This window comes from Staurois parvus, unplaced genomic scaffold (genome assembly GCF_062004578.1).
Source record: "Staurois parvus isolate SC_StPar_1 unplaced genomic scaffold, SC_StPar_1.0 ptg000151l, whole genome shotgun sequence".
Classification (NCBI taxonomy): Eukaryota; Metazoa; Chordata; class Amphibia; order Anura; family Ranidae; genus Staurois; species Staurois parvus.
Window position 1 is genome coordinate 15,310,251 of NW_028317947.1, and position 17,367 is coordinate 15,327,617.

The following is a 17,367-nucleotide window of genomic DNA, read 5'->3' on the forward strand; positions in this document are numbered from 1 at the left end:
GTCACTCAACACATTTTAATTAACCTCTTGTAGGCAGTCACCTTATATGCAATGCAGTTATTTCAATGGACTGTAAATGAGACATTTGTCAACATGGGGTTATTCATAAACTATTGAGTGTGTAGTTTCGGCCATACTGCTATTTTGCTTTGTTCTTTTAAATGTCTCTATACCTCCTTTCATTCATAGAATCCTCTTCTTATAGGTCTTTTTTTTTTCTTTTCCTAGATCAGTCATAAAAACAGATAGTAAGTAGCGGTGGTCTCTCTATTCCCTGGCACTAACATGCAGAGAATGAAAATGTCTGTCTAAACATCAATTTAATTGGAAAAGCCTTGTCCGTAACCCGGCATATTGACCCTGCATGCACGGGAGAGATGGAGAAAAAGCCAGAGACGGGGATGGTCTAATAAGAGACAGAGAGTGTTAGACATCATTTTCAGGAGGATTATGTCGCCAGTACCTGTTTACAAGCCTGTTCAAGGGAGTACTACACAAAATCCGCTTTAATGCGCATTCGTAATGGTGCGTCCAGATACGAAATCCCCCCCCCTCCGTTGACGGTCTGGGGACATGTGATGGAATAGATGGTTGTCATAATTAAAAGAAATGAGTCAATCTTTAAAAAAAAAAACAAGACGTTAGTTGTTTTAGGAACGTAAAAGTGATTAACTGTTAAAAATAAAGAAATACAATTAAAAAAAAGGTAAAATAAAAGTAAATTTAAAAAATTAAAAAAATTCAGACAAAATGACAGCAGGAGGGGGATAAGGTTTTGTCTCAAACGTAACCAATAAATATATTAAATAAATAAATTAAAGGATGGAAGTAGAAGGTGAGAGGTACGAGCTTGTAAATAGGGGGGGGCAACTTGTACGTGAGAAAAACATAGAGGGATGTACAGAGACCAAGAGACAGACAGACAGACAGTAGGAGAGTGTCTGATGGGAGGAGAAAAAAAAGGGAGGGAGATAGAAGGTCAGATAGAGAGGGAGAAAAAGACACAAGGAGAAGGAGAGCGGGAGGCATAGTTGAGGAAGAGGGGTTGGGGGGGGGATTCGTAGACCCCTGTGATAGAGAGAAAGCCATAGACCTGGCGAGAGAGGGATGCTCGAGAAAAAAAAAAAAAAGCGAGGGAACAAGCAGAAGAGGGATGAGCCAATGAGAGCAGGAGAAGAGGAGAAAGGTGTGTGACGGGCAGAGAAAGAAGAGGAGCAGGTGGAGAACGGAGACGGCAGGGACAAGCAAGGCAGAGAGCAAGTGGAGAAGACCAGCCAAGAGAAAGAAGGAAAATTTAAAAAAAAGAGTAGAGTCAAGAGCGGCAAGAGTGATGATAAAGGGATAAAAAGAGGCGAGACTGGAAAGAGAGAGAGAGGAGGGGACCGGGGCCACCTATGTAGGGCGAGAAAGAACAGAGAAGTGCAAGAGACCGGCGAGGGGGGGAATTAGTGAGGTGGTCAGGCTGTGTGTGTATATCTAGCTGTGGTCTTCACAGCATACACATGGATGTTGAACGCAGGTGAGTGTACGCTACAAGACTCAGCCGCTGAGCAAAATGCAGCTGACACAATGCTGTTTTATATTCCTCGTCCAAGGCAGCATCTATCTGGTAAGTACTGGATCTGAAATATCTCTATTTACCCCCCCTTGTCTGTCTGTCTCTATGTTTATCTCAAGCCCCCCTCCTGATCTACCCCCCCACCCCTCCATTTGGCAGGCTGTCACACCTGCTGCTCTCCAACATATGATATATTGCCTTGTGTATTATGTGTAAGCCCCCCCTGTGCACATCCTATAGAGTGCATACGGTCACATTGCAAGCCCAAGCTTTTCCGTAACAAGAGGGGGGATTTATATCCCTAGCTTACGTTTAACAATCCCCTACCTGTTGCTTCTTTCCAGCCATCTAATGTAATAGTATACATGCATTTTAGCAATATATAGGGGGCGTGTGGGTCATGGGGATACTAGATGTCTGGTTTAAAGGTCTGACATTGCAAGGTGGGGGGGTACTGGACAATAAGGAGCCAACCTGGAAGAGGTTAGCTGTATTTTTTCATATGTAGGGGTTTGGAAATTGGGACTGTAAGGGGCTGAGTGATCCAGAGGGAACTAAGATCAGTGGCATGATTCATAGGTTTACTAGTCAGTCACATGTATGAGCGTAGAGATCTACCGTCTTGGGGTTGTGTAATAGGTTAAACAAGCTATTTAGAAGCATAGAAAATTATAGGGAGGGGGGTTGTTGGGGTTTAGGGGGGGCAGTCCAATGTAGGAGTAAGAAGCACTAACAATTCCAAAGGATAACTGGGAGCCAGACATTAACAGGTTAAATAGCTTGTTTCAGGTATGATCTGGAGAAACCTCAATGGCTTTTAGAGGTTCAGCCTTTTCCGATTATACAAAATCTACGTATCTTATCATATATTTAAAGTGCTCAATGATTCCGAGAATTGTAAGTGTGGTCTGGTCTTGGGGGTAATGCACCTACTTTATTGTATTTCTGAGATCCTCAGGCTTGGACAGGTATTGGAAGAGTTAAGTAGCCAGGTCTTAGCATTCTGATCTAATGCTGCTGTGCATTTAATAGTATAGTGCCTTTTCCCAATTTTATTCTGGAAATCTTCACACTTGGAAGAGATAACGAGACGGGTCTCCGGGGAAAATGATCACAGCTGTGTATTTAATGGGTTAATCGCTCTGCCTTGAGATTTTTAAATGGGTGCTTTTACTTGAAGTGTTAAGTAGGCAGTATGAAAATACCTGGAGCAATGTAATGATAGCCCTGTATTTATTGTGTTAATATGGCTTTGACACTTTATTCAAGAGGATTTTTAAGAGTTAATAGAATGATCAGATTTGATGACAGGTGTTTTTTTTTTTTTTGTAAAAGATTATGTCATCTTAAAAATCCATTCAAAGCGCTAAACAGACAGTCCTGCATATGAAGAACCAATGACATTTGATGAATATATTCGCTTAATAGATTGTAGACATTTTCAGATCGAATGGTCTGGTTGTAGCCTAGTTGTACCACCATATCATTTTATGACAGAGATTTTTAGATCTGGATTTACATGTTAGGAGTTAAGTGCAAAATCCTGAGAATTATTAGGGAGCTCTTTGAACTTGGATAAGTATATAATGAGTTAAACATACAGTATTAAAATGATATAATAAACTGATTACACATATATATGTAATAAATCATTATTAAAATGATATAATAAACTGATTACACATATATATTTAATAAATCATTATTAAAATGATATAATAAGCTGATTACACGTATATATTTAATAAATCACTATTAAAATGATATAATAAACTGATTACACATATATATTTAATAAATAATTATTAAAATAATATAATTAACTGATTACACATATTTAATAAATCACTATTAAAATGATATAATAAACTGATTACACATATATATTTAATAAATCATTGTCTTCCATGTTAGTTTATTGTAGTGATTTTTAACCTCAGATGTGTATTTAAGAGTTAAATAGTCCCAAAATGACAGCTATACCTTTATCAATTACTTTCATTCCAAAGACCTTCAAAACCTGTGTACTGAAAGCTAAACAGCAGATCCAAAGGTTAAAAGAGGGAAAGACTGATATTTAGGTATTTCATGGGTTAATACCACCATGTAATTTTACAGAAGAGGTCTTTAGGCGTACACAGCTGAAGACCATTACTAAGAAATTGGAAAAGATCCAATGATAGTTGCTCATGACTTAATAACAGTTGTATTCCAGAGATCTTAAGATGCTGGAAGGGTTAAATAGACAACCACGGCCATTGTAAGAAATAGCGGTTGTGAGAAAATAAGATAATGAGGGATAAATAGCCAACCAAGACCATTGTAAGAAATGGCAGTTCTGAGAAAATAAGGTAATAAGGGTTAAATAGTCAGCCATGACCACTATAAGAAATGACAGGTTGTGAGAAAATAAGATAATAAGGGTTAAATAGCCCAACCATGATCATTGTAAGAAATGGCAGTTCTGAGAAAATAAGGTAATACGGGTTAAATAGTCAGCCATGACCACTATAGGAAATTACAGTTGTAAGAAAATAAGGTAATAAGGGTTAAATAGCCAATCATGACCACTATAAGAAACGACAGGTTGTGAGAAAATAAGATAATAAGGATTAAATAGTCAGCCATGGCCACTGTAAGAAATGGCAGTTCTGAGAAAATAAGATAATAAGGATTAAATAGTCAGCCATGGCCACTGTAAGAAATGGCAGTTCTGAGAAAATAAGATAAAAAGGGTTAAATAGTCAGCCATGACCACTATAAGAAACGACAGGTTGTGAGAAAAAAAGATAATAAGGGTTAAATAGTCAGCCATGACCACTATAAGAAATGACAGTTGTAAGAAAATAAGGTAATAAGGCTTAAGTTAAATAGTCAGCCATGGCCACTGTAAGAAATGACAGTTGTAAGAAAATAAGGTAATAAGGGTTATATAGTCAGCCATGGCCACTGTAAGAAATGAAAGTTGTGAGAAAATTAGGTCATAAGTGTTAAATAGTCAGCCATGACCAACCACTGTAAGAAATGGCAGTTGTAAAAATACAAGGTAAGCCCTCTATGCCAATTTCTTCCACAGATCCTAAGACCTGAGCAATGTATTTGAAGAGATAAATAGATGTTTCTGAGAGATACCTGAGACATATAATAACAGTTGTGCAGTGCTTCTATATCATTTAATCCAGAGACCTTCATAACTGAGTCTGTATTTGAAGAGTTAAATAAATAAATGTGGCCTTGGTTCATCTGGTGAAAGCTGTGTGCCGAATAGATTAACCATTCTATCAAGTGTGCCATCAGATATCTACAGACGTGTACATGTTATGGGAGTCCTCACCTAAGATCAGAAAGAAGAGTTAAAAGGACATATTTAAAGGGTCAGTCTACAGTACATGCATGGATCAACGGACTTGGGTAGAGCTTGACTTTTACAGACAATCCTAGGTATGATCAGACAGAAGAGATGACAGCCAGTCAGAGTTGAAAGGTCTCTCTTGTATAGGTGCTAAGGTCTACAGCTCTGCTAGTGGTTTGCTTTGGAAGATATTGAGCAGTAAGTGTGAACAGAGAAAGAGATCATGCAGGGGTGAAATGGCTAGCAATCTAGCATAGTATGAGACCTACCAACCTGGATATCTACCTGAAAGGATGAAGGGGATCTACCATAAGATCAAAGGCGGGTTAAAGGTTTAGCAGTGGAAATCTAGGAAGCTTGACGTGTTTCGTCTAGTCAGATGAATTGTATGCTGGGCACGTTTGATGGGCTAAAGATCCATCAGATATGAACTGAGGGATCTACGGGTAGAAGCCCATTTCATTAGCTAACCAAAGTGTGCCATACAGGAGCAAAAATGACCTAATTACAATAGAATGTTTAATGACTTAAAGGAACAGTCCCTCATTTATAAGCTTGCAGCTTTGTGGAAGGCGAAGTCTATAGAAATGATGAGCTTTAAAAAATTGGGATTGTCTAAATCAGCCTAGCCCAGGCAATATAATGTATAAAATTACGGCTTGCCTGCTCTCTCTCTGGGACAAACGTCTGAAAATCAGAGAGGAAAGTGTACTACCCTAAGCAACCAATCAGATGCTAGCAGTCATTTTTCACAGCAAGTTGAGATGAAGGATGAAGCTTGATTGGTTGACATTTTCCTTTCTTTAGCCTATAATAAATCTGTCCAGATCTAAAAACCCAGAGACATGCTTGATAGATTATACATGAAGCTCCTTGTACAGCCAGTGTCACATTGACCTGCCTTATCTGTAACTGTCACAACTAACGGGGCACTTAGGCTCATCCTCTACATGGAGGAGTGTAGCTTTTCCTACTAGGTCATGCAAACTGTCAGTCCCAGTGGATTGTCGAATGACCTATTGACATTGACATGTTCAATAGGTTAAAAGGCCTGTCCCACTAGGGAGCCTAGTGGTGTAATGAGAGACATATTTAAAGTTCAGACAATGCCAGCTAGTTATCTAATAAGGGTTGGCCATTGATTCAAGAGAGTTTCAAGATGATGCTGGGAAAGATTTTTAAGTACATTTACTTGAGATTATCAGGGCTTTGCAGGCTTGTTATCGAAAGATATACATAACGGCCTATTGATCGATGGTTTTTAAGATGGGTTGAAGAGGTCTTCTGTAATAGGCAATGGTTTATGGAGGGCTGAGTTGTTAAATGACCTTATTCATTCATTTTCAAATGTAGGTTATTAGGTCAAGTAGTGTATTGCTGTGCAAAAGGGGCCCGCTCTCTTATTTAGCATGTAGGCTATCTTCATCTTACCATTAGGTGGCATATTCTAAAGGATAGCATCAGACATATTTGTCAGCCTGCCTGTGGTCTTCTAACGCCTCCTTGATGTGCCTACTGTTAAAATATGGTAGACCTCTAGATAAAGAAACAGAGCATAATAGAAGCTGCATGCAACCTGATCTAAGAAATGTGGACTCAGTTACTGTTAGCTCGTAGCTTATTTTTTTATGCCCTCACTTCCTCTGTTCTGGTATGCAAAAGTAGTGTTTAGAGTGGCCTTTCTCAACCCTTTTTCCCCAGAGAAACCCTTGAAACAATTTAATTTCTCTAAGAACCCCTTGTGTGACTAGTCCATTGGGGGTCATTTGGAAAGTGCTCTTACATTGGTGGTGTCAAGTGGGAAGAATGCTCCCTTTACAGGGGTGGCCAGAATAACACTTGCAGTCATGCCGCTATCTCTGTCAAGTGGCGTTGGACCTGGAACTTTGCAGGCTCCATCAGATAGGAGGTCAGTTAGCCACAACTGAAGGAATCCCTAGACACCCTTGGAGGATCCCTTAAATTCCAAGGAACCCTAGTTGAGAATGGCTGGTTTAGAGCAACTCAACCGAAAATCTCCATTTTGAGTGGAGTAAGACATGGCTCGAGGCAACCTTTCGCATGCTTGGCCTTACTCATTTCCAAGACAGTGGTGGGAAGAGAAATCCCCTGATTATGCTATGATAGACCAAGCTCCACCTCATAACTGAGCTTCCTTAGTCAGAGACCTAAATTAATTCTCCATCTATTCCTAGGGAGAATACTCTGTAAGGTCCGCTAGTGGGACAGATCAAAGAGATGTTTATCACTCATCCTTCAACAGATACTCTATAGGAACATATGAAGTTGGTGACAAAATGCGCTCAGCTGAAAAATCTGAGTCTGATAAGATGATAGTAGAGGAAAGTCCTTCTACATGGATTCCACTCTGCAGGAAAGATTTGGCAGTAGGGTTGAGCCCAACCCCACATCACTCAAACAGATTGATTTCCAAATGAAACGAAGACAAAGGGATTACAAAGGTAATTAAAAACCTATTAAATGTGAGCTCCAGTCAAAACTTTAAATCAAATCATAATGTATATTCAAGGAGCACAGCCTACCTTAGCTTTTCAGTTTTTCACCTAGGCTTTGTTGTGGTGGACCAATTCATCAGTCTGATGATCCTAAAAAAAAAGCCTGTGTGTGTTGTTGAAACACCCTTCAGGCTCTTTGCTGCCTCTCCCGCTACTAAGATTTTTTTCACAGCCACCAATCAGATTCAAAATCTGCTTTGGAAGTTGGAATGTGATTGGTGATCCCAGAAGCAGAATGAGAGAGAGGAAGTTACATAGCACAGGTTGCAGGAAGTACACTCCCGGTTAACCTTTATAGATCAATGTGAGCTTGTGGAGTTTTATCAGATTGAGATGAACTGAGTGAACTTTCTGACTTTTAGCACAGCTTCAGCATTTGTTGGATAGCATTAGTTCCTCAATAAATGCTTTTATTGATTGCCTGGAGTTGCTCTTTAATCAATAAGAAAATGGGCTTAGCACAAGAGCATTGGTGTGTCCCTAATGTGTGCAATGTGTACAGTTCACACAGAACCCAAAGAGGGGTCTGGGGATTTGATTCGGGAATTACTCCTAACCATTACCCATATCTTGAGCTGCAGCCGTTTCTGTCACTTGTTTCTGCAGCTCAAAGGAGGTTCATGTATGCTTTCACTGCACTCATTCTCTGAAGGGAGCTGGTGCAATGCCAATAATCAAGTATCAATGTAATGCGCACCTATGCCATGGCCTGCCCTCACATCCAGATTGGTGCCAAGTTTGGACTGGAGACCTTGCTAGACTGATTCAATCAGTCACTAGTAGTTAGCAGGGGGTTAGGAAGGGATCACTTCCAGTGGGTTGACCCAAACAGTGAGAAGTGATGATGGACCCTCTTTGGGGGTTTTGGTTGCTACCTTTCTGGTATGATGGAGCAGTCGTTGCAGTGAGAAGTGCTTGAATGAGCAGGGAGCAGTGCTCGGTGACCGGAATAATGGAACTCTTGATGTAGGATTACAATTGTTTATTGCAATGATAAAAACATACAGATCGAGCTAACACGTTTCGGGGGAATTGCCTCCCCCTTCTTCAGGGCTAACATGCAAACATAAAAGTATACAATACATCACAAATGCTGTTTGTATACTTTTATGTTTGTACAATGGCCCTAAAGAAGGGGGAGACAATGCCTTTGAAATGCGTTGGCTGGATCCGTACATTTTTATACTTTCGATAAACATTATTTCAGACACCAGGAACCCTTCCCTCCTCATTGAAAGACTGGTGGCACTGGATGCACATGCCAGACTCTTCCTCACTAGTCTCCACAAATGATTCCAAAGAATAAAAGGTATTTATAAGACCTAGTAAAACCAACTGATAGTATGCAGTTTACAGGTCTGGGGGATCACAGTGAATGTGTTAAGCTGCCCATTGGATTCAGTTTATTTCAAGAGCAAAACCAAAATGCTGGAAAACCATCAATACCATGGGAGGTCCTACTTTACCCTCCTTCTTCCACCCCTGCACCACCGTATTAGCCTTTAAAAGTAATGAGTGACCTCAATAACCAATAGGGTGGGGCGAGAGTAAGAGGGTTTGGGCAAAAGCTCAACCAGGGCTTAATTCATAATTTTCAAAATGAAGCATTCCAAGTTTTGGGTTTCCCAGGGTACTATGGAAATAAACTGGGGCAGAGTCTGGCAAGGTGCCTTCTATTGAGTACAGGAGGGTACTGTAAATTCTTTAGATGGTGCTAGGCTCTAATTAGGTGCCATTTCACACGTGTATGTGTATTCACATAGGGTACATTCCTTCACAACAGCTAATGGATCTTATTAGGGCTACAGGGGCAGTTTTTGTACAATATTTGTTAGATCCTTTGACAATAACTAGACTTTATTTGGGATGTCGTAAATTGGCAATATGACAAAGGCTTTTAAAGCAGAACTCCAGCCAATAATAAAAAGACCAAAAAATGAACAGCCTATTAAAAGTTCAGACCAGAGGTTTCCCCTGCATTACTTTCTTTCTGCCACCAGATAACCTCTGCTCTGGTGGCCAGCATCATTTAACCCACTTCCTTTGAGCCCAGGTCATCCTGGATCCACCCCAGCCTGAGACTGGACTGTGATAAGCTCATCTCTCTGCCACTCTGTTTTCTCCTCCTATCAGTATGCTTCTAGTCAGCACATGAACTGATTGGCTGGTTGTATTGATTCTTCTCACACTCCAGCTCTGCTGTATAGGGACTGCAAAGGTTGATACCAGATCAGATTCAGGTTTTTACACTGCCTGCATTCAAAAAATTAATTTATTGATGTAATACTGATTACAAAACTGCATTTATTTGTGTCCTTTATATCAGCCTGGAGATCAGCCTTTAAATCATATTAAAATGAATATACTAATATCAGTGGAAGGCCACTCTAGCATACCTTAAGCACTCAATATCGGATCCCTGCAGCCTTTTCCCCAGGCAGTCGCAGGCACTCTGTCATCAAGTACAAAGCAGGGTCAATAGATGTGAGAACATGGAATGACCGCCCACAGACCGGATTGTGAGGATGAAGATTTGAGTGCCACCTACTACTAGAGCCATATGTAGGCATAAACAAGCATTTATCCCTTGAAGTGCGTGGGGAGCACTGCAAAAAGGGAGTTTTTTGTGTTCTCCAGAGATAGACTTTAAGGTTCCTTAAATGCTACTGCAGCTTGCTTGGTAAGGATCTGTATTTTTGCATGCCTTCAAATATTCCCATCTGTCCAGCTTAATGTTCCCCATGTATGGACAAATCACATTAGGATCTGGCTGCCTATGGCTTTTGAGTTGGGTCAATGTGAATGATATTTACATGTGTGAGAGCTATCACAAGTTCATTACAGGAATAATGCTCTGATCTATACAGGACTGATGCTGTGCCCCATACAGGACCGGTGCTGTGCCTCATACAGGACCGATATGCCCTACATCCTACAGGACCAGTGCTGTGTCCAATACAGAACTGGTGCCCTATCCCATATAGGGCAGATGCCTTAATCTATACAGGACTGATGCTGTGCCCCATACATGACCGGTGCTATGCCTCATATAGGACCGATGCCCTACATCCTACAGGACAGTGCTGTGTCCAATACAGAACTGGTGTTCTTCCCCATATAGGACTGGTGCCCTATCCCATATAGGACAGATGCCTTAATCTATACAGGACTGTTGCTGTGCCCCATACAGGACCAGTGCTGTGCTCGATACTGCACCAGCGCTCTGCCCCATACAGGATCTTTGTTCTTCCTCAAACAGGGCCACTGCTCTTCCCCTTCAGGACCGGTGTCCTGACTCATATGACAGATGCCATAACCCATTCAGGACTGGTGCTATGCCCCATACAGGACCAGTGCTCTGTCCCATACAGGACATTAGCTGTGCCCCATACAGAACCAGTTCTCTGCCCCACACAGGATCAGTGTTTTGCCTTATACAGGGCCAGTGCTCTTCCCCACACAGGGCCAATGACCAGAAATGCATAGAACAGATGCCTTAACCCATACAGGATTGATGTTATGCCACATACAGGACCCGTGCTGTGCCCCATTCAGGACCCATGCTGTGCCTCAAACAGGACCAGTGCTATGTCCCATACAGGACCAGTGCTCTGCCCCATACAGGATTGTGTTCTGCCTCATAAAAGGCCAGTGCTCTTCCCCATACTGGATCGGTGCTCTGCCCCCTACAGGACTGATACCCTACCCCATAAAGTACCAGTGCTCTGTCCCATACAGGACTGGTGCTATGCTCCATAAAGGATAGGTGTTCTGCCCTGTACAGGACCAATGCTGTGCCCCATACAGTATCAGTGCTCCTCCCCATACTGGACCAGTGCTCTTCCCCATACAGGACCAGTACTTTGCCCCTTACAAGGCCAGTGCTACACCCCATACAGGACCAGTGCTATGCACAATGCAGAATTGAAGCCCTTCCCCAAACAAGGCCTGTGTTCCACCCTATAGAGAACCAGTGTTCTGCCTCATACAGGATTGGCGCCCTTCCCCATACAGGACCAGTTGCCTGCCCCATACAAAACTGGTGTTCTGCCCCATACAGCACTGATGCTCATTCGCATACTGGACCAATGCTCTGCCCTATACAGGACAGGTGATTTTCCCTATTTAGGACCAATACCCTGTACCATATAGGAGGGGTTCCCTAACCCATTCAGAACTGGTGCTTTGTCCCATACTGGAACAGTGCTCTGCCCCTTATAAGACTGGTGCTGTGCCCCATACAGGATCTGGGTTCTGCCCCATACAAGACCAAGTAACTTCCCCATATTGGACCATTGCTCTGTCCCATACAAGGCCGGGGCTCTTCCATATACAAGGCCAGTGTACTACCGTATGCAGGGCTGGTTCTCTACATTGTACACAACCAGGGCTCATCCCCATATAAGGCCAGTTTTCTACCCCATACAGGACCTGTGCTCTGTTCTATACAGGATCTGGGTTCTGCCCCATACAAGACCAAGTAACTTTCCCATATTGGACCATTGCTCTGTCCCATACAAGGCCAGGGCTCTTCCATATACAAGGCCAGTGTACTACCGTATGCAGGACTGGTTCTCTACATTGTACACGACCGGGGCTCAGCCCCATATAAAGCCAGTTTTCTACCCCATACAGGACCTGTGCTCTGTTCTGTACAGGACTGGTGTTCCATACAAGACCTGCCTCATACAGGACCAGCTCACTACTTCTGACTGATCAAATCCGTTTCATTGTGTAGCTCTTGTACAACATTTCAGTGTCTCTATGGATTTGCGGGCTCATTTAACAGATGCTACCCTCTCCTGAAACTGCCATTTTGTAACCGTGTGTTCGTCGAGCAGCCTTCCATCATGTAGCTGTATAATTTTTCCTGTTATCACTGTAGGCTACCACTGTACATCTCTTCTGCACGATCTGTATTGTCATGCTTGCTTTGTTTCAATATAGTGCACAAAAATGTTTGTTGTTTTTACCCAGCACTATTAAACAGCTGTTGTCAAGGGCTGTGCCTGCTAATACAAGACTGTACTGTTAGGCTTGTTTAAAGCCCCAAATCCAGGAGTTTTAATTAAAATAGGTCATTAGCATGTGTAAAAAATAAACTGCTCACAGTGCTAAACTCATTTTCAATTCATTGTTGTCCCCCTGCAGTCCTTTTTTTTTCCACTAGATGTCCTCAGTCTTCTGGGTTGAATGACCCTAAATGTCACTCCACCTAAAAGACTGAGGAGGTATTGTGAGTGCAGGACATCCTGGTCAAACCCCCTCAGGAGACATCCTCATGGCACCCTTCAGTCGCCGTATAGTAGTGCAGAGAGTGACACTGGTGTCACCACATCACCACAGCTCTCTGCATCAGTCTGGTACATACTGAAAAGCAAGTTTCAGGAATTAGTAGCAGGGATGGCCAGACCACCACTCTACTGAGATCAGACTGTGCATGCTTTAAGTGAGATTTATTTACAGTGAAACAAAATCCATCCATACACCAGCACACAGCAAACATAAAAATATAAGTGAACTAAAACCCCAGTGGTAGAATACCTAACTAATCAACATAACAAACAGCCTAAATAACTAACTATATACAATATACTGTACAGAAAATGGGGAATACAGAAAAGCAGGGGAAAACTGAAGGTGCAGGGAGCAGATTGGAAGGGGGGATCAAAACTGGGATCAGGAACATGGGAGAGCAAGTACAAGGCAGCAGGGTAAAGGGCAGGAGCAAGTACAGGCAAACAGAATCTGAAGGCAGCAAAACGCAGAAAGCACTGGTCCAGTATGGGGAAGAGCACTGATACTGTATGGGGCACAGCATTGGTCCTGTACAGGGCAGAACACCTATCCTTTATGGAGCATAGCACCAGTCCTGTATGGGACAGAGCACTGGTACTTTATGGGGTAGGGTATCAGTCATGTAGGGGGCAGAGCACTGATCCAGTATGGGGAAGAGCACTGGCCTTTTATGAGGCACTAGTAGGGGAGGACCTAAATACTTCTCAGCAGCCAGCATCAAGTGGAAACTGATTACTGGGATCTGCTGGGAGACACCAGCTGGTGGAGACCAGAACTACATATTTCTGCTCTAGGAAGTACAGTGCCAACAGCAACTGATCCAGGTCCTGACACCAAAACATAAAGTGGGGGCCCTGGGAGGATGCACAGGGGGCTTTAAAAAAGAGTTCAAGTGAGCTCATCAGGTGCTTTAAGCAGGGGTGGACTGAAAACTCATGGGGCCCCTGGGCAATAGGGGATCATGGGGCCCCATGTCCTCGCCCACACCCAAAAAAGCCTATGAAAAAGCCAATGAAAGGTACCAGGGGCATCCCATGGGGCCCCCTACTGACCCCGGGCCCTCGGGCAGTGCCCGAGTGCTCGAATGGTCAGACTGCCCCTGGCTTTAAGTAAGCCCTGAGTAAACATGTCGAAAAAAATCAGATTGCCTTTGATGAAATTAACAATATTTTTAAATTATTGTTAAATTTCAATTTCCGTTCAATTCAGTTTTTAAAAAACAGTATCGGAGCTTGCAATTTAAGACCCAATTCCAACTTCACAATCAAGTGATTTTAGTGGTCAATCAAACTCGTAAGTGGTAGATTACTTGATTTCTGATGACTTTTTGCTGTTGTATTCTCAGTGGATCAAAAATGGTTCAGATACACTTTCAGTGACCACCTCAGGTGCTCTCTGGATCCTGACTACAGTGGATTATAGAGAACTAAACAGTGGGGTCCTGTAAGGTTCCAGAAGATTGCCGTGGCATGATAGTGAACAGGGGAGGCAAGAAGAATGGCTGCTGGCAGTCCCAGACTCCAGCAATGGATCACTGGTCTCCACCTTCATAAGAAGCATGAGCGAAGGACATTTGTGAGTTTTTTTGGTTTTTTTTTGGGGGGGGGGTTATTTAATGAAAGGGGTGGGGGGTGGCAGGGTTGGAAATTGGCTTTAAGTGATTTTGTTTAGCACACTTTGCAGTGTTTGTTGGATAGTGCCAGCATTTAGTTTTAAAGGGCAGTAATCCACTGCAACCAATCAAAATGAATTTATTCTATAACTCTGAGATATATTATCGCAGCCAAAGATTTAAGATACAAATTAAAAGTTTATAAAAAGATAAAATAACAAAACCAGTGTTTGCTGTAAAATTCAAGATATTTCCCCTGCAGTGCTTCTTTCTGCCACTAGATGACCTCAGACTAATGGCCAGCATCATTTAACCCACTTCCTCTGAGCCCAGGTCATCCCAGACCAACCCCTAACCAGTGAAAGGAGAAGCGGAACATCTCTCTAAAAAACTCATGCTTTTGTCAGCACATGAACATATTGTCTCCTTGGGCTGCTTTCTCCTTTCACACTCCAGCCCTGCTGTACACGGAATGTAAGATGATCCCAGGTCATATTCAGGTACATACACTATTTGCATTTAAAAAATACATTTAATGCTGTTTTTTATATCTACCGACAATTCAGCTTTAAAGTGGTTGTACATCTTTACCTATATCCAGTGAAGTGGTTGGCCTTAGGTGATACACAGAGATGGAACAAATCATAATACATAAGTTGTGTACAGGGGCGGACTGACAACTCATAGGGCCCCGGGCAATAGGGGATCATGGGGCCCCTGTGTCCTTGCCCAAACTCAAAAAAGCCTATGGAAAAGGTACCAGGGGCATCTCATGGGGCCCCCTACTGACCCCGGGCCCTCGGGCAGTGCCCGAGTTTCCAAATGGTCAGTCCACCCCTGGTTGTGTATCTGCAGTCTTCTCTGCTCTACATCCGTTCAAAGTCCAGAATTTATAAAGCTTGTCTAAGCTGTCAAAAAAAGAGGGCGGAGAGCTGATGCTACATTCTGCAGAACTCAGTGAGGAGAGTTCTGAGAGCTGATTGGAGAGAAGAGGCATACCCCTTTTTTCACACAGCTCACAGGAACAGAGCTGAGGCAATCAGTCTGCTAGCAGTCTCTCCCCTGTCACCATTTTTCTCTTGGTGTCAGGAAAACGTGTTAGAAGTGATTGATTCTGATAGCATAGGAAAAAAGCAGAAGACAGAAATGGCAATTAGTGCTCCTAATTGGGACACGTACACACTATAGAGGGAAATGCTGTGTTCATATTTCATGTCTGAGGTTTACGACCACTTTAATGTGTTCTCTAACAATCACATCGACCCCCCTACCCCCACCACCTATATTGGGGCTTATGGGATAATGCGCTTTACATTCATTACTACCCTCTGCGCTACCTAATTTTACTAAGCAGTCACATTATACTATTTATTTTATGCTTTTAATGTATTATTTATGCCAGTGCCATTAAATAGGCAGCTTAGCCCTATTATTTGATATAGTACATTTTACCATTTTATTACATTTTATTTATTCACCTGCTATTAAACAGCTTAAAAATAGCAGCTCAGAAAACAGAATATTTATTACACTTTAAATAGGTACAATTAAATAGACGAGCACTTTTGTTACTTTACATTAATCTTCCGTCTTAGTCCCGAGTCCAATGTTATTTTACATTTTTAAGGTTTTTTTTTTTCGTCATTGACTCATAGTAGCGAGCTGCCATTTGATGTGGCAATTTAAGGCGTTATTAGAATTTATGGGTTATGATCATGTGCCGCGTTGAGCTCATGCATGTATTTTCTATATTATGCATTCATATGCTGGGTTGTACATCTGTATTATTTTGTGACTGTGCATTAATGTGAGCCAGGCTGCCTTCACTGGCTCATCTGTCTGTCTTCATTCCAGAATGGCTATCATAGCTTATTACTATCTTGTATGTTGTTGTCAGTGGTGCTTTATCAGTCTGAACTGCTCTTCGGAGTAATGTGTTTTATATGCAGTGCATTGTTGATGGCCGGATTACCTTGTAGCATCCTTGTATAGCCATGTGTTGTTCTCACTCAACCCAATTCCCAATGGGCCAAGATCATTCACCAGCTGCCCCCTTGTATCTGTCTCCATGGTTATGCCCCCCCCCCTTCTTTGTTTAAAATTAACCCCTTGCAGCTCTCAGGCCATTAATAGCCCTTGTTTGACATCCACGCCTACAGAGCTTACACTCTGTACAAGCACAGGAACACTAGGTGCAAGCCAAAATGAGAAGCTTGTCTATTCAGAACATTGCCTTTTGTTGTTTAAAAAAAATGGATAAGTGGTTTTAAAATTGATGAGTCTGTGCTACCCCTACTATACAGCACAGCAAAAAACGGGAGTCTCCATTAATCTTTTAAGACGTAATTTTCTCATGCTGCTAGTTAAAATAGAGATACAGCATATAGGTACAGAGAAAACATGAAAGTAAGTGGGCACCTGAAATCCTTTTTTTTCCTGATAAGTTAAAACTTATCTTTTTCTTAACACCCATGGCTGTAAAAATGTGGGATCCAGAACCTTAAAGGGTATCCGAAGCCAAAACTTTATTATAGATTAGGGAAAAGTGGTGAGGGGATAGGACCCTGCTAGGGAATTGTTCAACCTCTCCCTATTAGTGCTGATGGTCCCCAACATCATTTTTCTGGCAAGGTCAAGCTTATCATTACTTTTTCTATAACCCTCCTATTGTCAAAATGTGGGATCCAGAACCTTAAAGGGTATCCAAACCAATAGATAGGTAAAGTGGTGAGGCCTCGTAAATTGTAAGCTCCAAGGAGCAGGGTCCTCCTAACCCTCTTGTATTGAACTGTATTGTTGCTGTATTGTCTCCTGTTATATTGTAAAGCGCTGAGCAAACTGTTGGCGCTATATAAATCCTGTATAATAATAATAATAATAAGGTGTTAGAACCCCTGCAAGGTTTGTATTGAAGTCTGCTTCCCTGCTATTGTATTGTTCTCCCTCGTTCTATTTATCCCTGGGGCTCCCAAAATCATTTTTCTGGTATGGTTAAACTTATCATCGCTCTTTCTCTAACCCCCTGTCTGTG

At 42.1% G+C, this 17,367-nt stretch overlaps 1 protein-coding gene across 1 annotated transcript in view; it reads left to right on the forward strand.

Moving 5' to 3' along the window:
• The first annotated feature begins 957 nt into the window (after window positions 1–957).
• The window catches only part of NXPH3 (neurexophilin 3), a 28,005-nt gene continuing 11,595 nt past the window's right edge, over window positions 958–17,367 (forward strand). Inside the window, exon 1 of the mRNA XM_089674490.1 lies at window positions 958–1,609. Within this exon, the coding sequence (XP_089530616.1) occupies window positions 1,556–1,609 (54 nt within the window). The 5' untranslated portion in view covers window positions 958–1,555. The remainder of the gene's footprint in view (window positions 1,610–17,367) is intronic.